We start from the raw sequence: 26,119 nt of genomic DNA, 5'->3' as shown, positions 1-26,119 counted from the left end.
CTCCTCAGTTACCTCTTCTTCCCCTCAGTTACCTCTTCTTCTCCTCCGGTTACCTCTTCTTCTCTTCAGTTACCTCTTATTCCCTTTAGTTACCTCCTCTTCCCCTCAGTTTCCTCTTCTTCTTCTCCGTTACCTCTTCTTCCCCTCAGTTACATCTTCTTCTCTTCAGGTATCTCTTCTTCTAATCAGTTACCTTTTCTTCCCCTCAGTTACCTCTTCTTCCCCTCAGTTACCTATTCTTCTCCTCAGTTACCTCTTCTTCTATTCAGTTACCTCTTCTTCCCCTCAGTTATCTCTTCTTCTCCTCAGTTACCTTGTCTTCCCCTCAGTTACCTCTTCTTCCCCTCAATTACCTTTTCTTCTCCTCAGTTACCTCTTCTTCCCCTCAGTTACCTCTTCTTCTCCTCAGTTACCTCTTCTTCCTCTCAGTTACTTCTTTTTCCCCTCAGTTACCTCTTCTTCCCCTCAGTTACCTATTCTTCTCCTCAGTTACCCTTTCTTCCCCTCAGTTACCTCTTCTTCCCCTCAGTTACCTCTTCTTCTCCTCAGTTACCTCTTCTTCTCCTCGGTTACCTCTTCTTCCCCCTGTTACCTCTTCTTCCCTCAGTTACCTCTTCTTCTCCTCCGTTACCTCTTCTTCCCCTCAGTTACCTCTTCTTCTCCTCCGTTACCTCTTCTTCCCCTCAGTTACCTCTTCTTCTCCTCCGTTACCTCTTCTTCCCCTCAGTTACCTCTTCTTCTCCTCAGTTACCTCTTCTTACCCTCAGTTACCTCTTCTTCTCCTCCGTTACCTCTTCTTCTACTCAGTTACCTCTTCTTCTCCTCAGTTACCTCTTCTTCCCCTCAGTTACCTCTTCTTCTCCTCAGTTACCTCTTCTTCTCCGTTACCTCTTCTTCCCCTCAGTTACCTCTTCTTCTCCTCCTGACTGGCTGGGACACAGCCTTGGCACCTTTGGCACCCATAACTGTCAATCAAGGTCAGTTAGCCAATCAGGAGGGAGAGGGGATGGGGCCGGGCCGCAGCTCCTTGTGTTAACCACTTCTGGACCAGAAGATTTTACCCCCTTCCTGACCAGGCCATATTTTAAAATTCAGCACTGCATTACTTTAACTGAAAATTGCGCAGTTGTGCAATGCTGTACCCAAATAAAACGAATGTACTTTTTTCCCATAAGTAGAGCTTTCTTTTGGTGGTATTTTATCACCACTGCGATTTTTATTTTTTGCGCTATAAACAAAAAAAAGCGACAATTTTGAAAAAAATAAAAGCTTTTCTGTTCTCAGACTGCTTGACTAAAAGCATAACCTTTCTTTTTCTATTTACTATAGAAGTCTTTTGGCTGACTTGGGAAACAATACCAGGGAAGCACATATTTAGCTACATAAATCCTTCAAAGGTTTATAAAGTCAAATAAATAAACAGACAATCTGGACTTTCTGGTCTTTCCTTGAATTTATAGCACTGCCTGACTTTATGTGAAATAAATGTGTCTTCAGAGTTCAGACAGTCAGACACACCTGTTCTGCTCTGTTAGGCACTGGCAGCCTCATCATCATGAACCTCTTCTTCCCCTCAGTTACCGCTTCTTCTCCTCAGTTACCTCTTCTTCCCCTCAGTTAAATCTTCTTCTCCCCAGGTACATCTTCTTCGCCTAAGTTACCTCTTCTTCTCCTCAGTTACCTCTTCTTTTCCTCAGTTACCTCTTCTTCTCCTCAGTTACCTCTTCTTTTCCTCACTTACCTCTTTTTCTCCTCAGTTACCTCTTCTCCTCAGGTACCTCTTCTTCTCCTCAGTTACCTCTTCTTCTCCTCAGTTATTTCTTCTTCTCCTCTGTTACCTCTTCTCCTCCTCAGTTACCTCTTCTCCTCAGTTATTTCTTCTTCTCCTCAGTTACCTCTTCTCCTCCTCAGTTACCTCTTCTTCTAATCAGTTACGTTTTCTTCCCCTCAGTTACCTCTTCTTCCCCTCAGTTACATTGTCTTCTCCTCAGGTACCTCTTCTTCCCCTCAGTTACCTCTTCTTCTCCTCCGTTTCCTCTTCTTCTCCTCAGTTACCTCTTCTTTTTCTCAGTTACCTCTTCTTCTCCTCAGTTACCTCTTCTTGTCCTCAATTACCTCTTCTTCCCCTCAGTTACCTCTTCTTGTCCTCAGTTACCTCTTCTTGTCCTCAATTACCTCTTCTTCCTCTCAGTTACCTCTTCTTCTTCTCAGTTACCTCTTCTTCTCCTCAGTTTCCTCTTCTTCTCCTCCGTTACCTCTTCTTCTTCTCAGGTACCTCTTCTTCTAATCAGTTACCTTTTCTTCCCCTCAGTTACCTCTTCTTCCCTTCAGTTACCTCTTCTTCTCCTCAGTTACCTATTCTTCCCCTCAGTTACCTTTTCTTCCCCTCAGTTACCTCTTCTTCCCCTCAGTTACCTCTTCTTCCCCTCAGTTACCTTTTCTTCCCCTCAGTTACCTCTTATTCTCCTCAGTTACCTCTTCTTCTCCTCAGTTTCCTCTTCTTCTCCTCGGTTACCTCTTCTTCCCCTCAGTTTCCTCTTCTTCTCCTCAGTTACCGCTTCTTCCCCTCAGTTACCGCTTCTTCCCCTCAGTTACCTCTTCTTCTCCTCAGTTACCTCTTCTTCCCCTCAGTTACCTCTTCTTCTCCTCCGGTTACCTCTTCTTCTCTTCAGTTACCTCTTATTCCCTTTAGTTACCTCCTCTTCCCCTCAGTTTCCTCTTCTTCTTCTCCGTTACCTCTTCTTCCCCTCAGTTACATCTTCTTCTCCTCAGGTATCTCTTCTTCTAATCAGTTACATTTTCTTCCCCTCAGTTACCTCTTCTTCCCCTCAGTTACCTATTCTTCTCCTCAGTTACCTCTTCTTCTATTCAGTTACCTCTTCTTCCCCTCAGTTATCTCTTCTTCTCCTCAGTTACCTTGTCTTCCCCTCAGTTACCTCTTCTTCCCCTCAATTACCTTTTCTTCTCCTCAGTTACCTCTTCTTCCCCTCAGTTACCTCTTCTTCTCCTCAGTTACCTCTTCTTCCTCTCAGTTACTTCTTTTTCCCCTCAGTTACCTCTTCTTCCCCTCAGTTACCTATTCTTCTCCTCAGTTACCCTTTCTTCCCCTCAGTTACCTCTTCTTCCCCTCAGTTACCTCTTCTTCTCCTCAGTTACCTCTTCTTCTCCTCGGTTACCTCTTCTTCCCCCTGTTACCCCTTCTTCCCTCAGTTACCTCTTCTTCTCCTCCGTTACCTCTTCTTCCCCTCAGTTACCTCTTCTTCTCCTCAGTTACCTCTTCTTACCCTCAGTTACCTCTTCTTCTCCTCCGTTACCTCTTCTTCTACTCAGTTACCTCTTCTTCTCCTCAGTTACCTCTTCTTCCCCTCAGTTACCTCTTCTTCTCCTCAGTTACCTCTTCTTCTCCTCAGTTACCTCTTCTTCCCCTCAGTTACCTCTTCTTCCACTCAGTTACCTCTTCTTCTCCTCAGTTACCGCTTCTTCCTCTCAGTTACCTCTTCTTCTCCTCAGTTACCTCTTCTTCTCCTCAGTTACTTCTTCTTCTACTCAGTTACCTCCTCTTCTCCTCAGTTACCTTTTCTTCTCCTCAGTTACCTCTTCCTCTCCTCAGTTACTTCTTCTTCTCCTCCGTTAACTCTTCTTCCCCTCAGTTACCTCTTCTTCTCCTCCGTTACCTCTTCTTCCCCTCAGTTACCTCTTCTTCTCCTCCGTTACCTCTTCTTCCCCTCAGTTACCTCTTCTTCCCCTCAGTTACCTCTTCTTCTCCTCAGTTACCTCTTATTTCCCTCAGTTACCTCTTCTCCTCCGTTACCTCTTCTTCCCCTCAGTTACCTCTTCTTCTCCTCAGTTACCTTTTCTTCCCCTCGGTTACCTCTTCTTCCCTTCAGTTACCTCCCCTTCCCCTCAGTTACCTATTCTTCTCCTCAGTTACATCTTCTCCCCAGGTACCCCTTCTTCTCCTAAGTTACCTCTTCTTCCCCTCAGTTACCTATTCTTCCCCTCCGTTTCCTCTTCTTTCCCTCAGTTACCTCTTCTTCTCCTCAGTTACCTCTTCTTCTCCTCAGTGACCTCTTCTTCCCCTCAGTTATCTCTTCTTCTCCTCAGTTACCTCTTCTCCTCATTTACCTCTTCTTCCCCACAGTTACCTCTTCTTCTCCTCAGTTACCTCTTCTTCCCCTCAGTTACCTCTTCTTCTCTTCAGTTCCTGCGGTGCTGCTTCCTGGAGAAACGTCGGCTGAGCTGATTTCTCTGCCACCTCAAAGCTTCCAGGCCGAGTGGGGAGCAGAGCTGAGTGCCATGAGCAGGGGAAGATAGATCACTCCGCTAGGGCAGGGAAGGCAATAAGCAGGCAAGAATCCTATGCAGGGCGGGCACTGAATTGACATGCGCCCGAAATAGGAGAAGTAGTCCCCCCCACACACCCACCGGCACACTATTGCAGAGGGGTCCAGTAAAGGAAAAACACGCCCAGTTAAGTCAGTAGAAGAGGGGATGCTGTTAATTCAAAAAGGCTTTTTTTAAATGTTTTTATTCTGCACTGTGTTTTTTATTTTAGATTTGCCTGGGCCCCCCCTGCTGAGCTTAGGACTCCGGGCCCGATACAACAGGGGTGGTTGTACTGGCTTATCAGGGGCCCTGAACCCATGTGCCTCCACAAGGGTAACAGGCAGTGGATGCGATATCAGTATATAAAATTCACTAAGCAAAAGTTCAATTTATCTTATAGACCCCAGATCTCTCCAATAAGAGGATTTGTCATCCCAATATCTTTATTACAAGTGATGTTTACTATTTATTTCTTGTAATTGGAATAAAAGTGATACAATAAATAAATAAATAAATTAAGGGACAGTTGGAAAAAAATAAATAAATAATAAATAAATAAATAAGAAATAAGAACATTTTTTAGAGACCCCCCCCCCCCCCATAATCGCGCACAGAAGCGAATGCATACGTAAGTAGTAAGCGTATGTAAATGGTGTTCGCACCACACATGTGAGCTATCGTTGTGAACCTTCTCTGTAACTCTAAACAGGTAACCTATATCATTTTTTAAAGCATTTCCTATGGAGATTTTTAAGTATCGTCGCCACTCCACGAGCGTTTGCAATTTTAAATTTTTTAATTTACATGGCTGAAAAAATAAATAAATAAATGGTACCAGGATGCAGCTTCAGCCATGATCCTACAAAGTAGTATAACTGCTTGCTGCCCAGGATGTTTTTATAACGCCAACAGTTTATGCAGCACTTTACAATATAAAAGAAGACAGGGCAGATACAATACAATAAAATACAAGAGGGTTAAGAGGGCGCTGTTCATAAGAGCTTACAATCTAACAGGGTGGGGCAAGTGGTACAAAAGGTTCTAACTATGATGGAGGGGGGGGGGAGCTGATGGAAGTGATAAGAGATTAGTTGGAGGCATGATAGGATTCCCTGAAGAAATGAGTTTTCAGGGATCTCCTAAAGGCAGCCAGAGTAGAAGATAGCCGGACAGATTGAGGTAGAGAGTTCCAGAGGATGGGAGAGGCTCTGGGGAAGTCCTGGAGATGAGCACGGGAGGAGGCGACAAGGGAGCTTGAGAGCAGGAGGTCTTGATAGGAATGAAGAAGACGATTTAGGTTATATCTGGGAACACGATCAGTGATGTAGCTGGGGGCAGACTTGTGAATGACTTTGTATGTTGTAGTTACTATTTTGAATTTAATTTGCTGGGCAATCAAAGACCAGTATATGGATTGGTGGGGAGGGGTGGAGGACACGGAGTGGAGGCCAGTGGAGGGATTAGCAGAGAGGGGTGGAGGACACGGAGTGGAAACCAGTGGAGGGATTGGTGAGAGGGGTGGAGGACACAGAGTGGAGGCCAGTGGAGGGATTGGCAGAGAGGGGTGGAGGACACGGATTGGAAGCCAGTGGAGGGATTGGCGGAGAGGAGTGGAGGAAACTGAGTGGTTGGTAAGGTAGATGAGTCTGGCAGCATCATTCATGATAGACTGAAGAGAAGAGAGAGGTAGGCCTATGAAGAGAGAGTTGCAGTAGTCAAGACTAGAGATAACAAGGGAGTGAATGAGTAGCTCCACAGTTCAACAATGGAGAGAGTCAGCAGCACAACATTTCTGGGAGTTCACATCTCAGAGGACCTCACTTGGACTACCAACGTCAAGTCACTCACCAAGAAGACACAACAGTGCCTACACTTTCTTTGCTGCCTTAAAAGAGCTAGTCTCCCTTTATCTATCCTTACCACATTCTATAGGGGAACCATTGAGAGCGTGCTGACCATCTGCATTATTGCTTGGTACGGAAACTGCAGTTCTGCTGACGGCAAGATCTTACATCATTACCGTGGGCCCACTGGCATTATGGTTGCCCTCAAAGGGCCGGTTGTACCTGTAAGACTAGATGTCCAGATCACCTCCCTTACATCAGATGTCAAAAGTCCCCCCCGCCACCATCAGCAGTCGAGACACCCACCATCCCTAACATCACAATGCACCCCCCCCCCCATTGCCTTGTTCTGCTGCCAAGAAGAAGCTGGGGGTAAAGGTGGGAAGCAGAAAGTGCAGGATCTGGAGGAGGACAAGAGGAGGGCTGAAGTCAGCTGCCGGAGTCTGCTGAATGCTGAGATCAGAGTAGGTGGAGACGAGGGGGCGCTGGAGCTGCGCAGGATCTGGCAAAGTAGTTCAGTCCTCCTCTCTGCTGCTTACTGCTGGGATAAGGTGGGAGTGGAGACGAGGGGGGTGGCGCAGCTGCAGGAAAGGTGCAAGGGCACACATGAAATGGCTTGGCGTGCCAGAATTGGCCGATGGGCCTTGTGTTTGACACATGTGAGGTAGAAGGTACTGGAGTATTAAAACCCGGTCTGTCAGACTGTTCAACAGCTTTTTCCCCCAGGCATTCATGCGGGCTTCACTCCACTAATCCGTCTTCTGGGAGAAATAACAGCAAACCTCCAACCAGAATCAAGAAAAGCGTGATGTCATCACCGTCGTAGACCACGCCCATTACACCATTTCTTGTATGCCTGCATATGTTCAACTTTTTGTAAGGGCTATCAATCTTTTTTACAATAAATGTGATATCTTTTAATGCACTATGGGAGCGTCTTCTCTTCTGATTTTCATGATTCATGAGTGTGAGGATAAATGACCTCCTTTATTGTCTATGGATGGATGTTCGATTGCTCACGTGATCTGACAACCCACAACTCAGTGCTTGTTTTGACCACCTATAATTTAGAGGTCCATTCGATCTGGTAAGGAGATTACCTTATCACATAGGGTGTGAAGCTTCCCTCCTGCTTTTTCTAGTCACCCCCCTCCCCCCCTTACTATCCGTTTGGGGTTCTTCTGGGAATGGTGGTGTCATTTACCCCTTTTTCTCTTCTGGATCTGATTACTTTTGTGGTTTGTTATATGATTTTGATTATTATTTTTTATCATTTTAACAATCATTTCAAATTAATGGTTTTATCTATCTTGATTAGCGCTGCCCTATTTGTCTATTGTTTTATTTTGGAAGCCTGTATCATTATTCCAAGTGCTAGCAGCTTTCCTCTTAGTGCCGGTTCGCACTGTCGCCTGACAATTCGTGCTCCATTCAGTGCAATTGGAACCCTTCTAATAGGAGCGACTCAAGTCGCTCCGACTTAGAAAAAGGTTCCTGCACTACTTTTGGCCGAATTCGGAGCGACTTGCATTGACTTCCATTATGTGAAGTAAGTGAAAGCCGCACCGAAGTCGCGGTGCACAACGACTTTATTAAGTCACCCCGAAGTCGTGTCACCATAGTGTGAACCGACTCTTAATGTAGTGTTTACATAGGCAGACTGCCGTTCTGTCTCTATGGGGAGTGATCGCGGGTGGCCGGCGGACATCGCGTCTGCCGTACCCGCTGATTGGCTCCCCCTCTGGCCAATCGGAACGCGTGAGCTCCCACTGTCTATTACATGAAGCAACGTACGGGTACGTTGTTTCGCACAATAGAGCCGACCTGCAGCAGTAAAACTATGGCAGCTGGTCGGCAAGTAGTTAAGGAAGTGGTGCAACATCTATGCTGATATATGCGAACGCTGGAAGGCAAGTGGGTAAATGCTTAGCAGAAAATATATTATCTTTTTTGTAAATACATTTTCATGCACATTGTGTTTTAAATTTCATGATTATACACTGCCTGGCCAAAAGAAAAGTTGCCACCTGGATCTAACTAAATTAAGCATGCAGTGACTCTCCTATTGGATAGTTACTGGATGTGCCCAAAGAATGAGGTCAGCTGACTCCCTGAATATACGGAATGAGTAGGTTATTCTATCAATGGATTTTTTCTTCCCTGGTGGCCCGGGAATATTCCAAGATGACAATGCCAGGATTCATTGGGCTCAAATTGTAAAAGAGTGGTTCAGGAAGGACGAGACATCATTGTCACACATGGATTGGCCACCACAGAGCCCAGAACTTACCCTCATTGAGAATCTCTGGGATGTGCGGGAGAAGGATTTGCGCGGTGGTCCGACTCTCCCATCATCAATACAAGATCTTGGTGAAAAATGAATGCAACACTGGAGGGAAATAAATCTTGTGAGATTCCAGGAGCTTATTACAACAATGCCACAGCGAATGCGTGCCGTAATCAAAGCCAACCAAATATGTGTGACCTTTTTTTTTTGGCCAGGCAGTGTATTTGAAAGTCAGCCCATTGGTCACTAGAAGTCGCATGCATCAAATTATTTGACAAACCATCCGGAGAGTGCAGAGCTTTTATTTATTAAGATTTATTTAATCCACAGGAATGTTACATTGTGGCAGAGATGGGAACATTGTGGTTTATTCCCCCGCAGGATTCATGACCGTCCCCATGAAAAGAACGATGTCGGTTTTTTGCTCAATGAGGAAGAAAACAAATGGCCTATCAATGGATATGGATAAGGGTAGGGGTGCTGACAGTAACTTAAAACCTATAGCGGAGGCTGCGGCGGCCACTGTCACTTTTTCATCCACATTTATTACAGCCTGGTGCACGGCCTGAAATATAATAACAGACATGATAACGTCAGCAAATAATCAGCAAACACAACCTGCTCAGCTGTACTTATATAAGATGATTGGTGTCGGGTAATGGGGATTTCTAATCAGTACAAAAAAAAGACCATGAAGTGTATTGTATATAGAATTGTGTTTTTTTTTTTAAATAATTTTTACCAGTACTTTTACTTACTGTTGGCAAGACTAGTATTTCTCAACCAACGTGCCACGAGCTTGGGACCCGGTTTGCCCTGGATCAGAACTATGAGTTGCAGTGGTGTGGACGAGATGGTCCTCAGCACCATGACAACAATGAGCCTCTGGATCCAGGACGCACCTTGTCATTCATTGCTATGATGATGGCACCATGGCGATGCATGACTCTGGGGGTGCATGCAGGGCTGCCCCCAATATTCAGCAGAATATGGAAGTCCACCTACTTCAGACCTCCTCCGCTTCCTCTCCTCTGCCATGCTGCTTAAGCCAAAAAGTAGGGCTCAAATGGGAAAAGGGGACTGTGTGGTTGTGGGGCTCTGTGATGGAGGCACTCTGTGGTGATGGGGTACTCGTTTATAGGGAACTCTGATGTACAGGAGCAACTCTGATGTACTTGTGTGCTTTCATGATGTGAAGGAGGACCTCCGATGTGATGGGGGGCATCTGATGTAATGGGGGTGCCCTCTGATGTGAAAGAGGACCTCCAATGTGATGAGGGGCATCCGATGTAATTGATGGGGGAGCCCTCTGATGTGAAGGGTAATCTCTGATGTGATGGGGGACCCTCTGATGTGATGGGGGCCTTCCGATGTGATGGGGGCCCTCTGATATAATGGGGGCCCTCGTTTGTGAAGGGGAAACTCTGATGTGATGGAGGATCTCTGATTTGATTGAGGCTCTCTGATGTAATGGGGGGCCCTCTGACCTGATGGGGCCCTCGGATGTGAAGATGGACTTCCAATGTGAAGGAGAACCTCCGATGTTAAGGGGGACCTCTGATGTCAAGGGGGGACTCTAATATGAAGTTGATATCAAGTTGTTTGTGTGCGCAACATCCCAGGTTTAGGTTTCCCACTGCTAAGTAGCATTTAGAAGGGGACCTCTGATGTGATGGGGAACCTCTGATGTAATACGGGACCTTCTGATGTGCTGGGGGACCTCTGATGTGATAGGGACCTCTGATGTGGTGGGGCCCCTCTGATGTGAAAGGGAAACTCTGATGTGGTGGGGGGATCTCTGATGTGATGGGGGGGGGCTTCTGATGTGATGGAGGATTTATGATGTGATGGGGGCCCTCCGATGTGATAGAGGACCTCTAATGTGATGGGGGCCCTCTAATGTGGGATATATATATATATATATATATATATATATATATATATATATATATATATATATATATATATATAATATACACACAGTGCTCAGCATAAATGAGTACACCCCAACAGATTTGTCAGAAAACCTTTACTTTCTTTTCGGAGTCAACATTCTCTATGGGACTCCATACTACAAAATCCTCCCATAAATGCGGGCCATTAATTGCAACCAACATTTGTTAATTTGCACACAAAAAAAAGTATTTTTCTTAACAAATTCATTCAAGTCAATGTTGCAAAAATGAACACACCCCAATGAAAATCTTAGAAGCAAAGCTAAATTTTGGACAACAGACTCCTAATTACCAAGAATTCAACTACAGGTGAGTGTAATTATTCATTAAACAGGTGTCCAACAGACAGGTGATTATAAAAGGGTGTTGCTTAATAAAGAAAGCCCCTCCCATTTCATGGTGTCAGCAATGGCACCACATGGAAGAGAAATGTTACAAGGCCTGAGAAAGAAAATCATTTCTTTACACAAGAAAGGTGAAGGCTACAAGAAGATCAGTAAAGCTTTACTTATCAGTCAGAATACTGGAACAAAAGTGATATAAAAATGTAACAAAGATGGAACTGCAACCATCTCACAGAGACACAAATACAAATTGGCCTAAAATGATGAAAAATTTTTATTTTTATTTCTTTTTTTATATATTTTTTTTTTTTATTGGGAATGTTATATAGCAGAAAGTGAAAAAACATATATATATATATTTCAGAATTGTCAATCTTTTTTTGTTTATAACACAATAAATAAAAATCACAGAGGTGATCAAATACCACTTAAAGAAAGCTCTATTTGTGAGAAAAAAAGAAATACATTTTATTTGGGTACAGCGTAGCACGACCGCGCAACTGTCAGTTAAAATAATGCAGTGCCGAATCGCAAAAAATTGCCTGGTCATTAAGGGGGTAAAACCTTCCGGTCTTTAAGTGGTTAAAGAGCACCAGAATATGTCATCTCACTTTACCTACTTATGAAGGGCTACCTACCCTTTATGTGTAAAAATATACTTATCTCCTTATTTAGCTTTACTTAATTTGCTGTAAGATGACACTTGGAGCTGAGAGACCCCTCTGGCCATTATTGCTCTGTTACTCTTGTTGGTGTCACAGCTCTTGAGGGAGCATAACATTATAAAGCAACAGCTCTGTTGTTCTTATTCCTCTTAAAGACTTCATTTCCCTCTTCCTCTTCATTTCCCTCTTCCTCTTCATCTTCTCTTAATTTCTTCCTCTTCATTTCCCTCTTCCTCTTCATTTCTTCCTCTTCATTTCCCTCTTCATTTTTTCCTCTTCGTTTCCCTCTTCATTTCTTCCTCTTCGTTTCCCTCTTTCCCTTCTTTTTAGTTTTACAGTAAAAAAGGTTTAAAACCTTGCAACAAATTCCCTTCACATGGTGGTGATCCAAAGGTAACATTTAAAATTTGTCCCAGCTTGGGACTATAAATTCACATGTAAAAAATGTGTTTTGTGTCAATGGGGCAAAGTCAAAGGTTCTCTGGCTATAATCTCTGCAGTTCGAATGTGCGATTGTGGAAAATACCACATTATGACCATTAGGTGGTGTTGAGTAGAGATGGCCTTGCGGTTCGGTTCGGTTCACGGGGAATTTTGCTTGTTCGCTACCCAGCAATTTTGCGAACACATGGCGTTGTTTGCGGCGGCCATATTAGTTTACATGGGGGAGAATTTTGACCCATGACACAGCCGTCAGGTGGAACGGGACAGCCAATTGAGACATTTCAGCACATGGACATGCCCCCTACCTTATAAATAGACCAGAGCAGGCGGCCATTTCACATTCAGCTTTTTGTCAGCGTAGGGAGAGGTTGGCTGTGTTCATGGGGGAGAGATTGCCAGACTCAAATAGCTCTGTTAAGATCCACAAAAGTCCTTTTCAGGGCTGGTATTTCGGTATAGGTTCACTACAGTCTCTTTTCAGTTTAGGGACAGGTATCCAGTCTGTGCTTTAGGGACAGTTAGAGATCAACAGTGACACAAATCGCTCTGTTAATGTCCACAAAAGTCATTTAAAGGGCTGCAATTTATTTGGTAAAGATGTGCAGTGCACTATATAGGGGTGTAATCCACGGTATAATATAATTTGTAATATAGAAAGCATTTTATAGTGGATTTGTATTGTGCACTGTGCAGCATTGTGACAGGTGTGGTGACTCAGCATTGCTGCAGCAATACTACAAACAGTGACAAAAGCACTTTTTTTTTTTTTTAAAACAGTGAGGTTTATTGAAACTTTTGGTACAATACAAAAATAAACCGTGCATTGAAACTGCGATCAGATTCATAACACATTGAGGTACAAAAATACAAATATACACAGTGATTAACACTTAGAAACAGAACAGACATAGTAAAAATAAGGCAGTAGTCAGTGACTCTCTGTCGGCCCATAACTCAAACAGACAATATTGGTTTAACAGGGGCGGTCAGCATAAAGTAGTTACCCACTGCACTACTGAGCCGTATCAGGGCACTGCACCCATTTGTCCCAAATCTTGTTGAACTTCTGAGGGCACCCCCTATGTTTATATAAAAGTTTATGAAATGGAATGACACTATTAATTTCCTTAATCCACAATCCTAGAGTAGGAGGAGTAGGTCTCATCCACCTCCTGGCTATCAATTTACGTGCTATAAACAAAGTTTCCTGAAGAAATATGACAGTGGATTTGGGCATCTCTCCATCCGGGTAGACCCCCAGGAGACACTCCTTAGGGGAGAGTTGTAGAGGAGACCCCATTTTGTCGTGCAGAAATGTGACTACTTGTTGCCATAGAGTCTGTAATTGGGGACAGCTCCACAATAGATGAAAGAAGGAAGCATCAGGGTCTCCGCACATAGGACAAGAGGGGACCAAGTCAGGGTGATATTTGGACAGTCTAAGTGGAGTGAGATAAGCCTGGTGTATTATAAAGGTCTGGGTTAGGCGATCCGACAGTTTTGGCGACACTCTGCGGCACGTCTCCAGGGCATCCTCCCATTCCTCATCCTCCATGGCCCCCACACTGCGCTCCCAGCGGGTCTTAAGTGCAAAAGCCAAAGTGGTCGAGGAAGGTGTGTGAAGTTCAGAGTAGAACATGGAAATGAGGTGACTGGGTTCTGTACTTTTAACAATCTCAAGGGTGGTAACCGATTCTATCTCAGGAGGGCCGTCAGGGAATTGAGATCTATAGGCATGGGAGAGCTGTAAGTATCTGTAGTGCATGGGGCCCTGGAGCGCAAACTGGTCTTGCAAGGTCTCGTAAGACCGTAGACCAGTGGTCGTGGAGATATGGCTAAGGAGAAGAATACCCCTCCCGCTCCATACCGACAGGTCAGGGATGGAGAGGAACTCACGCAATGTACTATTATGCCACAGAGGGGTGAATGTGTGGAATGGAGGGCACCGAAGCCTGGACGCTACCACCTCCCAGATCCGACAATAGTGGTATAGAAGAGATCTGGGGCACAGGGGCTCCGGCGAGCCCCTGACGCCCCTAAGGATAACTAGGAGGGGGTCCCCGAGGGGATGAGCCCACCCAGGACAGAGCAGGGTCAAGAAGCGTTCTCTATCCGTTTTATCTATGTGAAAGAACTGGGACAACTGAGCTGCCAGATAGTACAGATTAAAATCCGGCAGGGCCAATCCCCCTAGATTTGTAGGATTCTTGAGTTTGCGCCAGGAGATCTTGTGCCGGTTAGCACCCCAAACAAAGGTCTTGAGGAGTGATTCCATCTGCTTAAACAGCCTGAGTGGCAGGTAAGTAGGAGAGTGCCATACAACATAGAGAATTTTGGGAAGGAGAATCATTTTAATTAAATTGACTCTACCCATCACTCCCAGAGGTAATTTGGACCATACTTGAATTTTAGCCTTAAGCAGAGGGAACAAGGGTTGAACGTTATCCGGGACATAATCTGCTGAGTTAGCTGTCACTTGAATCCCTAAGTATTTAATGCGGGATACACATTGTAAGGCCGGGTTTGCGGGGGCGATCGCCTGCGGGCTCTCGTCAAGCGGGAGAATTTGTGACTTATCCCAGTTTATCTGAAAACCGGAGAATCGTCCGTACCGTTCAATTAAAGAAAGGGCCGTGAGTAGGGATTCTCGAGAGTCTTCCAAATATAACATAGTGTCATCCGCATACATGCTGATCTTCTCCTCCAGCGGTCCCTTACGTAGGCCACGAATCCCGGGATGTGCTCTAATGGCCATCGCCAGGGGTTCCGCGGCCAGGGCATACAGCAGGGGGGAGAGGGGGCACCCCTGTCGAGTGCCACGGGATAAAGGGAAGGCGGTCGACTGCCAGCCGTTTGCCAGGACCCTAGCTACCGGGGCGCTATATAGAAGTTTGACCCACTTAATAAAATTAGGTCCAAAGCCGTATCGGTCCAGGCAGGTCCATAGAAATGGCCACTCTACCGAGTCGAATGCTTTAGCCGTGTCCAATGAGACCACCACCCTGCCACCCATTCCGTCGTGTTGTGCCTGGAGATTCATGAATAACCGGCGAAGGTTAAATGAGGTGTTCCTCCCAGGCATGAACCCGGCCTGGTCCGAGTGTATGAGTGAAAGGATCACCTTGTTAAGACGGAGGGATAAAATTTTTGCAAGGATTTTAGTGTCTACTGGGAGCAAAGAGATGGGACGGTAAGACTCTGGGGCGTGTACGTCCTTGCCCGGCTTGGGGATGAGCACAATTAGCGCCTCCCGCATAGAAGGGGGTAGGGTTGCATCTTTGAATAGAGATTGAAACAAAGCCAATAATTTAGGAGAAAGGAGTTCCGAATATTGGGAGAAGAATTCAATCGGGAGGCCGTCTAGGCCGGGGGCCTTAGATCTAGGGAACTTGGACACGGCTGCTGCAATCTCCTCCACAGAGATGGGTGCCTCGAGGGTCGCCAACTGGTCGGGTGTCAAAGTGGGAAAGTCAATAGAGTCCAGAAAGTCATGCATGTCAGTGCAGTCAGCGGGGGCCCTAGAGGTGTAAAGTGTACTAAAAAATGATCGGAAACACTGTGTCACCGCAGCAGGATCAGTGATCTCATTACCCAGGTCATCCTTTAAAGTAATAACTACCGGGGGCCTATCCTCACAATGGACTAAATATGCGAGGAGTTTCCCCGCCCGCTCTCCATGTGCAAACAGATTCTGCTTCTGAAAAAACATCTTAGATTTCGCCTTCTCATATTCAAGTTGGGAAAGGACTTTAGAGGTCAATTTATACTGGGATTCATGTGTCGGAGTCGGGTCCGCCATAAAGGCCTGTTCAGCTTCAATTAGATTTGTCGTTCCCCTGGAGATCTCCTCAGCAGCCCGCGCTCTAACAGCTTTGATTTTGGAAATCATAGTGGATCTGGCGAACAGTTTAAATGCCTCCCACACTGCAGCCGGGGAGGCAGTGCCCTCATTATCAGAGAAGAATTATGTCCAGGTCCCCTCAATGTCGTTCCCATCAGACACCAAGGGGAGCCAGGCGGGATTCAGGCGCCAGGCCGGGAGAGGTCTATTGCAGGGCAAAGACAACAGTATCCAATAAAGGGCAGTGATCAGACAGAGTCCGTGGGGCGAAGCCTGCCGCCAGTAACCTGGGGAGCAGGGTTCGAGACAGCAATATCAGATCAATGCGTGACATAGAATGGTGTGCAGCCGAGAAACAGGAGTACGCGCGCTGAGCGGGGTATTTGCTGCGCCAAGAGTCGGCCAAACCAAAGCTCTCCAACAATCGGGAGAACCTGGTCGGGGACGACCCCGGCGGCGCCTGGGAGGCGCCACCGGATCTATCCAGACCCGAGTCCATCACATTGTTAAAGTCACCCAGCCAGATCACCGGGGTCCCCGGGCATTGTGCCATAAACGCCAGTCCCTCCATAATAATCACAGCAGAGTAAGGGGGGGGCACATAGAAAGCCATCAGCAGCATCAATTCCCCATAGACTGACGTTTTGAGAAAGACATATCTACCCATTGGGTCGACCTGAGATCCTAGGAGCTGGAAATGTACCGATTTGGCCACCAAAAGCGCCACACCCCTGGAGTGCGAGCTATATGCAGAGTGCTGCACCCAGCCAACCCAGGGCCGTTTGAGAGACTGTTGTATGCGGCCCTCCAAATGTGTCTCCACCAGAACTATAATATCAGCCCGTACACGGCGTAAAACATTAAAGACAGCCGTCCGTTTAATCTTATCGCGCATACCCCTGACATTCCACGTCAACAATTTCAATGCGGCCATGGCAGGGGTAATACGGAGCGTGGAGCGGAGGCTCCCAGGATCTCAGGCAACAAGGCCACAGAACTAACAAGTCCACGGTCATACACTAGCAGTAATAAACGGCAGCAAAAGAGCAGATAGTTTTTACTTGAGGTCAATGTGCATAGAACAGAAACAGTATAGAGATTGTACCAAATATAAACTGTAAACAATGGTAATACCCCAATCCCCCCTCCCTGCCCTGCACCAACCCCAACTTGTGCGGGCATGTTCCCAAACAAGTGCCGCAACCAGAACAGGCCCACATGCGACTGGTAAAGAGCAAGATCAGGAGGCCACGGACCCCCAGGGTAGTCAGCAAAAATACAGCAAAATACAATTAGGACAAGCAAGGGGGCCCGGGGGCCCAGGTCCAGCAGAAGTCGCAGGGGGCAACAGGGGAGTTGGGCACAAACACACGCCTTAGCGGGTGTAGGGGGCGAAAACCAACAGGTGTATCGCTGGGTAGCAAAGCCTATGGGCAGGTGGAAATCCATAGGAAGAGAACAGAAAAATCAGTTCCATCTGTGGAGCTAGGGCGCTCCACCGGTCAAACACAGGAGCAGTAGTGCAGGAAAATGAGGGGGGAGGGGGGGGGGAAGGGGGATGTAAAGTCTTGAGTTCCGCAGGATCTACAAAACCCCCCTCCACCTCTGCAGCAGCTTAAGGTATAGGCAATCAGGGAGAAAGTATCATGAAGTCGCCAGGGCAAGGTGGTCAGGCTCTAGCTTCCAGTCCTTCTAACCAGGAGATGGCGGCTTCCGGATCCTCAAAGAAGTGGGCTCGGTCCTCACCCTCCACTCTAAGACGGGCCGGATACAACATAGAGTATTTGATATTCTTGATACGCAGCCTGCGTTTGACCTCCAAAAAGCTCTTGCGGCGCCTCTGGACCTCAGCAGAGAAGTCGGGAAAATCGCTATTTTGTGATTTCCAAATGGAATGTTCCCCTTAACTCTGGCCAGGCGTAATATGGCATCTCTGTCCCGATAGTTCAGGAATTTAGCGATGAACGTGCGGGGGGGTGCACCCTGAGGGGGGGGACGCCCTGAGAGGCGATGTGCACGTTCCACAACAAAAGTGGGTGAAAAGGATTCTCTGCCATATGTCTGAGTGAGCAATTGTTCCAAATAGGATGAGGGGTCTGCACCTTCAGAGCCCTCCGGGAGGCCAATGAACCGCAGGTTACAGCGGCGCAGCCTATTCTCCATGTCATCTTGTTTTTGTAGGATAAGGTGTACTTGTTGCTGCAGCCTGTCTGAGGAGCTTTGCAATGGGGGGAGGGAGTCTTCCACCTCGCTAATCCTGTGTTCAGCCTCACCAACTCTGTCCCTTAGCTTCTGCATATCCTGACGCATCAAAGATATATCTACCTTCACCTCCTCGATTTTAGTTGTCAGCATGGTCTGGCAAGTGGCAATCGCTTCCAAAACCTTGGATGTAGCAGGGCTCTCAGGCTCCTCCACCACAAGCGACGGGCCGGCGCCATCTTGGATCGGGGCCTCCTTCTCCAGCCTCCGGAATGCAGCCAGTTTTGCCGCAGCTTCAGAGCCTTTCTTCGGCGGAGACATGCGGAGGTCAGTGCCGCGGGTGTGCGGGAGGTGAAGGGAGGATTATCGTGCCCGGAGGGCTGCAGGATTAGCGGTAAAGGATATCGGTCCGGCGGAGCTCCTCTCACACACGTCCTCTCACATGCTGCGCCAGGCCACGCCCCCTGACAAAAGCACTTTTAATGTATTATAAATTGTGTGATAGACCAGTGGCCCCCCAATACCACATATTGAAGTGGGGTGTTATCTGAGTATACTTTTACAAGTGTATTTGTGTCCTGCAACAATATTATCTCTTTTGCTGAGTTAAGTCTGATACACACAGTGCCAAACTCACTGGCCAATTTTTTGAACAACTGGTGTGATAGACCAGTGGCCCCCCAATACCACATAAGAAGTGGGGTGTTATTTAACTGTATACAGTACTTTTCTAAAAGTGTATTTTAGTCCTGCAAAAATGTAGCCTCTTTTGCTGTGTTAACTCTGCTACACACAGTGACAACAGTTACTGGCCAATTATTTGTAGAACTGGTGTAATAAACATGTGGCCCCCCCCAATACCACATATTGAAGGGGGGTGTCATCTGAGTATACTTTTACAAGTGTATCTGTGTCCTGCAACAATATTGCCTCTTTTGCTGTGTTAACTCTGATTCACACAATGCCAAAATCCCTGGCCAATTTTTTGAACAACTGGTGTGATAAAACAGTGGCCCCCAATACCACATATTGAAGTGGGGTGTTATCTGAGTATACTTTCATAAGTGTATTTGTGTCCTGCAACAATATTGCCTCTTTTGCTGTGTTAACTCTGATACACACAGTGCCAAACTCACTGGCCATTTTTTTGAACAGCTGGTGTGATAAACCAGTGGCCCCCCCAATACCACATATTGAAGTGGGGTGTTATTTCACATTATACTTTTCTAAGAGTGTATTTTAGTCCTGCAAAAATTTGGCCTCTTTTGCTGTGTTAACTGTGCTACACACAGTGCCAAACTCACTGGCCAATTTTTTGAACAACTGGTGTGATAAACCTGTGGCCCCCCAATACCACAGATTGAAGCCGGGTGTTATATACCTTTTTCCAGATATACTGCGATTCTCTAGAGACTTTTGTCAAAGGGTAATTTAAAAACATGACAGGCAGAGGAAGAGGCAGACACTTACGCAGGGGTGGCAGGGGTAGGGCAGGAGCAGTAGGCCGGAGCCAAAGTGTAAAGTTTCAGAAGGGGCGTTCGATTACGTCAAAGGATGCACAAGACTTGGTTGAGTGGCTCACTCAGCCTTCCTCTTCTGCACCCTCCTCATGCTCTCTATCTGCATCTCTTCACTCTCTGCTGTGTGCACCCCCAAAGACACCACCACAAACACCACCACATACCCTCCGCTTGAGTCACTGGAATTATTTTTCGATCCATCACAAGACATTTGCGATGCACAGCCATTGTTGGCATCGGATCAGGAAGAGGAGGTAGCAACAGCCACCACTCAGCAGTCTGACGACAGTACCCAGATCAGCCCAAGGAGGTTTGTCCCCGCTGTTGCTGCCTACTCCGAGATCTCGAATGTTAGTGGTGGGGAAGGTGACGTGGATGATGATGTGTCTATGGACATCGCGTGGGTGCCCACAAGAGAGGAAGAGGAGGAGAGTTCAGAGGGAGAGATGGACCGGCAGATAGGGAGGAGAGGCAGGCAGAACTTGTATTGCACAAGAGGTACAAAGCAGACTGCAAATGTATCAGGAGCGAGCCATCAACCATGTACAGTCACATCTGGCGCTCCCAGGATGCCGGCACATGGCTCCACAGTGTGGGCTTTTCTTAATGTGTCTGTTGCTGACAACAGTGTTGCCATCTGCAGCCTTTGCAGTCAACACATAAGTTGTGGTAAGCCCAACACTCACCTAGGGACAATCGCCTTAAGAAGGCACTTGTGGGAGCAACGCCGTCAGAACCCACAAAGCCACACTCCAGGCTCTCACCGTCCAGCCTCTTCTCCTTCTCCTCTCTCCTCACATTTGTCCTCCACTCCACCTTCCATGATGCAGTCGTCACATTGTTCTGGAAAAAGGCAGGCTTCTGTGGCCCAAATGTTGGAGCGGAAAAAAATGATGACGCCGGATAACCCTCTTGCCCAATGTTTGACTGCTGGCTTGTCGGAACTGATAGCCCGCCAACTACTGCCATATCAACTGGTGGACTCGGAGGCCTTTCGTAAATTTGTGACCATTGGAACACCATAATGGAAGGTCCCAGGCAGGAAATATTTCTCACAGAAGGGCATTCCAGAGCTGTATGGCCATGTTCAGCGGCAAGAGAATATATCTCTGGCACACAGTGTTGGTGCCAAGATACATATGACCACAGACACATGGTCTAGCAAACATGGGCAGGGAAGGTATATCACTATTACTGCCCACTGGGTGAACCTTCTGACGGCCGTCAAGCATGTAACCCGTGGCACCCGTGTAGATTTGGTTGTACCGCCACAGATTGCATGGAGGCCTGCCTCTTCTTCTCCTCCTCATCCATCCTCCCTCTCCTTCTCGGCTGACTCCTCCTTTTCCGCTGCTACCGTCTCTTCCGCTGCGCTGTCCAAGATCCCCAGAACGTATTCGACATGCCAGCTGAGACGTTGCCATGCTGTGCTGCGTCTATTGTGCCTGGAAGCCAAGAGCCACACTGGTCCTGCACTCCTTTCAGCTTTGCGTTCACAGGCAGATCAGTCGCTGACACCGCTGAATTTGACAGTTGGTAAAGTGGTGTGCGACAACGGTGCCAATCTGCTGAGCACGCTGAAACAGGGCAAAATAACACACGTGCCATGCATGGCACACGTCCTGATCTTGGTCGTGCAGCGATTCGTTGCCAAACACCCTGGGGTCCAGGACATCTTGCGGCAGGCCAAGAAAATCTCAGGCCATTTCAGAAGATCTTACACAGCCATGGCTCGCCTTGCTGACATTCAGCGGCGACACAACCTGCCTCTCAGACGTCTTATTTGTGACTGCCCGACGCGATGGAACTCAACGTTGCATATGCTTGATAGGCTGCTCCAGCAGAAATGTGCAGTTAACGACTACCTGTACGAACTCTGCGGTAGGACAGGTTCTGGGGAGCTTGGGTTTTTTTCACCTCGCCAGTGGCTGCTCATGCGGGACACATGCAAACTTCTGCGGCCATTCGATGAGATCACCAAACTGGTAAGTCACGGCCACGGCGCCATCAGTGACATCGTACCTTACGCCTTCCTTCTGGAGTGTGCATTGTCGTGTCATTGATCAAGCCGTCGAGGAGCAGGAAGATGGGGAAGTCGCAATGTTGGATGAATTCCCAGGGGGTGCTACTCCATCTGAGACAAGTCAACAGGAAGAGGAATCAGAGGAGGATGGTGCTGGGGGGGATGAGGAGGAGCAAGAAGAGCATGCTTTAAACCTTTCTGGGATTCCTGGTGTTATCCGTGGATGGGGGGAGGAGAACGAGGATGACATTATCCTGGATGATGAGCTGGAAGCAGTCCACTACACCGCTTCCAGTTTAATGTGAATGGGGGCCTTCGTGCTCCAGGGTTTTAAGGGAGACCCCCGTATAAAAAGCATAAAGGGCAAGGACTAGTACTGGGTGGCAACGTACTTAGACCCCCAGTACAAACAAAAAATGGTGGAAATGTTACCACAATCACAGAGAGCGGTCAGAATGCAGCACTTCCAGGCCTTGCTGCGGGAAATGCTGCATTTTGCTTTTGCAAAGGAATTTCCAGTCACAGAGATACAGTTGCGGGTAACAATCCAACAGCGCCTGCAAGAAGAGGGCAGTTGGAAGATGTCTTGGTCACTTCAGATATGAGATCCTTCTTTCAGCCGAACCATCAACAGCTGTACTCCGGATCCAGCATCAGGGAACGCCTAGACCGACAGGTGTCCGACTACATCGGGTTAACAGCCGATGTGGACGCTCTGAGGAGTGATGAACCCCTGGACTACTAGGTGGGCAGACTTGACCTCTGGCCAGAGCTTGCACAATTTGCAATGGAAATGTTGGCTTGCCCACCGTCCAGTGTCATGTCCAAAAGGACGTTCAGCGCAGCAGGGGGGATCGTAACCGATAAGCGCACTCGCCTAGCTCATGACAGTGTAGACTACCTCACATTTATAAAAATGAATGAGGCATGGATCTCTGAGGAACTCAACACATGTGACCAGTAGACCATGTTTCATTGAAATTCCTCATGCCAGGCCACAAATATCCGCCAGACCTCCATCCACCCACAACAAATCCTGGTCCTGGTACAGCGGCATAAAAGGCATTTCATGTCCATTGAATGGCAAATTTTTGGGGCCTTTCATGGCCAACAATTTTTTTTTTCTGTGAATGCCTAATGTACCTCCAGCCACAGAATACAACTTTCTTTGCTGTCAGGTAAACCCATGTGGGCTAATTTTTGGGGCCTATACTGGGCGACACTTACTTCTGTATCCTGTGAATGCCTAATGTACCTTCAGCCACAGAATACTACGTTCTTTGCTGTCAGGTAAACCCATGTGGGCTAATTTTTGGGGCCTTTCATGGCCGACACTTACTTCTGTATCCTGTGAATGCTTAATGTACCTTCAGCCACCAAATACTACATTTCTTAGCTGTCAGGTAAACCCATGTGGGCTAATTTTTGGGGCCTGGAATGGCCGACACTTACTTCTTTATCCTGTGAATGCCTAATTTTTTAGACTGGAATTGAAAATCAATGGATCTGTAAAGGTTCTGCCAAATTGTGGAATGGATGCGGACCCATTTTACAGATGTGTGAATGGGCCCTATATGTATTTGACATGTATTTACCGGCTGCTGTCAGTTCTGGCTGATTTATGAAAAAAAAATAATAATTTTTGCTGTAAAAAAAATAAATAAAAATTTTAGAGCAACTTTTCCAATTGCAATACTTCTGTTATGACATTGTCCATGTGCTGGGACTATTTGTGCACAGCTAGTATGTCTTTTGTTGCTGCAAATATGACCTAAAGGTTTTTAAAGTTCGCCTCCCATTAAAGTCAATGGGGCCTGCCACGAAACTTGCGGTTCGCAAACTTTTGAGAAAATTTGCAGCTGACATTCGCGAACTGCCACGGCCGATGTTCGTCCATCACTAGTGTTGAGGATTATACTTATCTTCTGATACTCTGCACCATCCACTGGGCATAATGCGGTATCTCTGAACTTTTTAGATTTCTTGACATGTTATTATTTCAGCAGTTTTCTATGAGAGAACTATCATTGTCTTATTAGAGGATAGTAGGTCAGAGGTGACACCATATTTATGGGCCAAATATAAATTCAATACTGGAAATATAAATGGAATGGACTCTTACCGATCCCACTGTAAGCCCAAAATCGTGAGTTATTCCAGAGAAGTCTGCAGCATCGGTGAAAGGGGTTCTGATGCCAAGTTTAGGTAACTCTTCTTTTAGGTTTATATTGGAGGTAACATTAAATTTGGGTACATAAAGTCCAATGGTCCTGTAAAGTTAAAAAAAAAAAAAAAAAAAAAACAATGAAGCTTTTGAGAACAGGAAAATTGTAATAGCTGCAACAATGGTTGGGATTAAAAAAGGACAACTTCAACCACCTTCTCTATCCACCCCAACTGTAGCTTAGACACCCTTATATTTGTTGATCCGGGGAAATAAAATTGTAGATCCATACATGTCCTGACATTATATAGAAGACAGAACAATTTATCATTAAACATGCAGTGAGAGTGTTATAAACTGAATGGATTATTTAGGTAAGCCCTCACCCTAAAGGTAGCCCCACATGCATTAGAATCTGATTGTACAACCTCTGCACAATCTTCTATAGATTTCATGTCCAGTTTCAGGTTTAATTTTTCCACTTCCAGGCACTGTACAGGAATTGGGCTTTAATAACAACGATGTACCCAAACAAGCCATTCAATCTATTACCAATTTATAACTTTCCTCACAACATTTTTGGTAGATCTAAAAGATTATATAATTATATTGTAACATGCATGTCCAGCTTTAATGAAGAAACCTGTCAAAATATAAAAACCAAGAGGGTTGTCGTTTCTGACCTCTCTTTCCGACAGTGCCAGTACCTGAGTGTCAGAAGGATCTAATAGCATCAAAACTGTAAGTCATGCCGGTGGGCAGCTTAGCTAAAAGAATCTGTGCTATAAACTATAAATCTTAATAATTTTGGTTACATGGCAGAGCCCTGGAGCATCGAGAACACTTCAGAACCTGCAGTTTGGACCTTGCCCTTGCCTTTCTTCCTGCCGGCATTTGTCCTGCTTCCTACCTCCCCTTTGTTCTACCTTCTCCATGCTTGTGTCATATCCTGCCTGGCCTTGTTTAACCTTCTGCCTGCCTTTGTCCTGCCTCCCGTCTGCCCTTGTCCCACATTCTGTCTGCCAATGTCATGCCTGCTGCCTGCCTTTGACCTGTCTCCTGCCTGTCCTTGTCTCACCTTCTGCCTGCCTATGTCATGCCTTCTGCCTGCCCTTGTTCAACCTCTTGCCTGCCTTTATCCTGCTTCCTGCCTGCCCGTTTTCAACCTTCTGCCTGTCTGTGTCCTGCTTTCTGCATGCCCTTTGCCCACCTCCTGCCTATCTTTTTCCTAACTCATGCCTACCCTTTTCAACCTTCTGCCTACCTTTGTCCTTCCTCCTGCTTGCCCTTGTTCGACCTTCTGCCTGCTTTTCTTTCTCCTGTATGCTTTTTTCCACCTCCTTCCTGGTTTTGTTCTCCTTCCTCTCTGACCTTGTACAGCCTTCTATGTCATACCTGCTGCCTGCCTTTGACCTGCCTCCTACCTGCCCTTGTCCAAACCTTATGCCAGCCTATGTCATGCCTCCTGCCTGCCATTGTTCAACCTTCTACATGCATCTCTCCTGCCTGTCCTTTATTCTACCTCCTGCCTCCCTTTGACCTTCTTCCTGTCTGCCCTTTTCCCACCTCCTGCCTGCCCTTGTCCTGCCTACTGCCTACCATTTGGGCTACTAGTCAGCATCACAGCACTGCTGGTCCCTGTCTTTGGCTTTCTTTCTCCTGTAAGCTAAAATGAGTATATACGCGATCCCATCCTTTTTTTTGGAAGACACAACCACAGCAATTTCCCTTTCCACTTTCAGCTGGCAAATGGCCCATCAGGATATACAAAGTAGATACATGTAATGCAATAATATATTAATGATTTTACATTTGAATATGCAAGTAAACTAGGTTTAGGGTTTTCTTCTCTTACGATTTACTCCATGATGTCCTCCATCGTTGTATGGTCTCAGCAGACAATCCTTGCTCTACTTCATGGATCTTGCCTGGGTCAGCCATGGCGATAATCATGGATGCTTTATCATTGTATGGAAGCTCAACCACTGTACAAGGAAGCTCTGTGTCACGGTAATTGTTGTACTCTCCTCTGCGATGCATCATTGGAACATCCACCATTGTGTACTTATCCACATTGAACTTCCTGGTTCTTGTAAGAGCTGCATTAAAAGTATTCTGCCATTCTCCTAATAACATAAAACATATATGAGTTTTAAACCCAATAAGATCTCTGGTTAATGGATAAAAAATCTCACACAATTATTAGATTTCATGCCATATATAAAACATGCTCAGTGGCATGAAAGCGAATGTCTCGAAAAAAACAAATGCAATATATCCCAACAATACACGCACATTTCCCATGTTTTGTCTCTTTAACCTCTTGCCGACCAGCTACCGAACTTTTACAGCGGCAGGTCGGCTCTATTACACGAAACGACGTACATGTACATGAATCACTTTAATGACCAGGCCCTATTTTGCGATTCGGCACTGCGTTATTTTAACGGACAATTGCGCGGTTGTGCGACGCTGTAGCCAAATAAAATTGATGTCCTTTTTTT

General features: G+C 46.4%; 2 protein-coding genes across 2 annotated transcripts in view; one reads left to right on the top strand and one right to left on the bottom strand.

Moving 5' to 3' along the window:
* LOC309569498 (NACHT, LRR and PYD domains-containing protein 12-like) overlaps positions 1–26,119 on the top strand; it is a 1,417,729-nt gene that overhangs the window by 163,407 nt on the left and 1,228,203 nt on the right. The gene's annotated exons all lie outside the window — the stretch shown is intronic.
* LOC309569523 (serine protease inhibitor A3N-like) lies at positions 8,778–25,747 on the bottom strand. The gene is made up of 3 exons (XM_082275388.1): positions 25,471–25,747; positions 23,574–23,721; positions 8,778–9,022 (listed from the first exon to the last, which is right to left on the bottom strand). Exons 1-3 carry the CDS (start codon positions 25,671–25,673, stop codon positions 8,825–8,827), a joined length of 549 nt encoding a protein of 182 aa, XP_082131514.1. The 5' UTR covers positions 25,674–25,747; the 3' UTR covers positions 8,778–8,824.

The sequence above is a fragment of the Pelophylax lessonae genome (genome assembly GCF_965119305.1).
Source record: "Pelophylax lessonae genome assembly, chromosome: 13".
NCBI classification, from domain to species: Eukaryota; Metazoa; Chordata; class Amphibia; order Anura; family Ranidae; genus Pelophylax; species Pelophylax lessonae.
This window is presented reverse-complemented; position numbering and strand designations above follow the sequence as displayed.

What these genes read in the sequence shown, in the direction of transcription:
- LOC309569523 (XM_082275388.1), bottom strand. Translation starts at nt 25,673, where the DNA reads ATGGTGGATGTTCCAATGATGCATCGCAGAGGAGAGTACAACAATTAC. An exon ending in AGGACATCATGGAGTAAATC is followed by an intron (nt 23,722 to 25,470) that starts GTAAGAGAAGAA and finishes TTAACTTTACAG; the next exon opens with GACCATTGGACTTTATGTAC. An exon ending in TTGGGCTTACAGTGGGATCG is followed by an intron (nt 9,023 to 23,573) that starts GTAAGAGTCCAT and finishes ATTATATTTCAG; the next exon opens with GCCGTGCACCAGGCTGTAAT.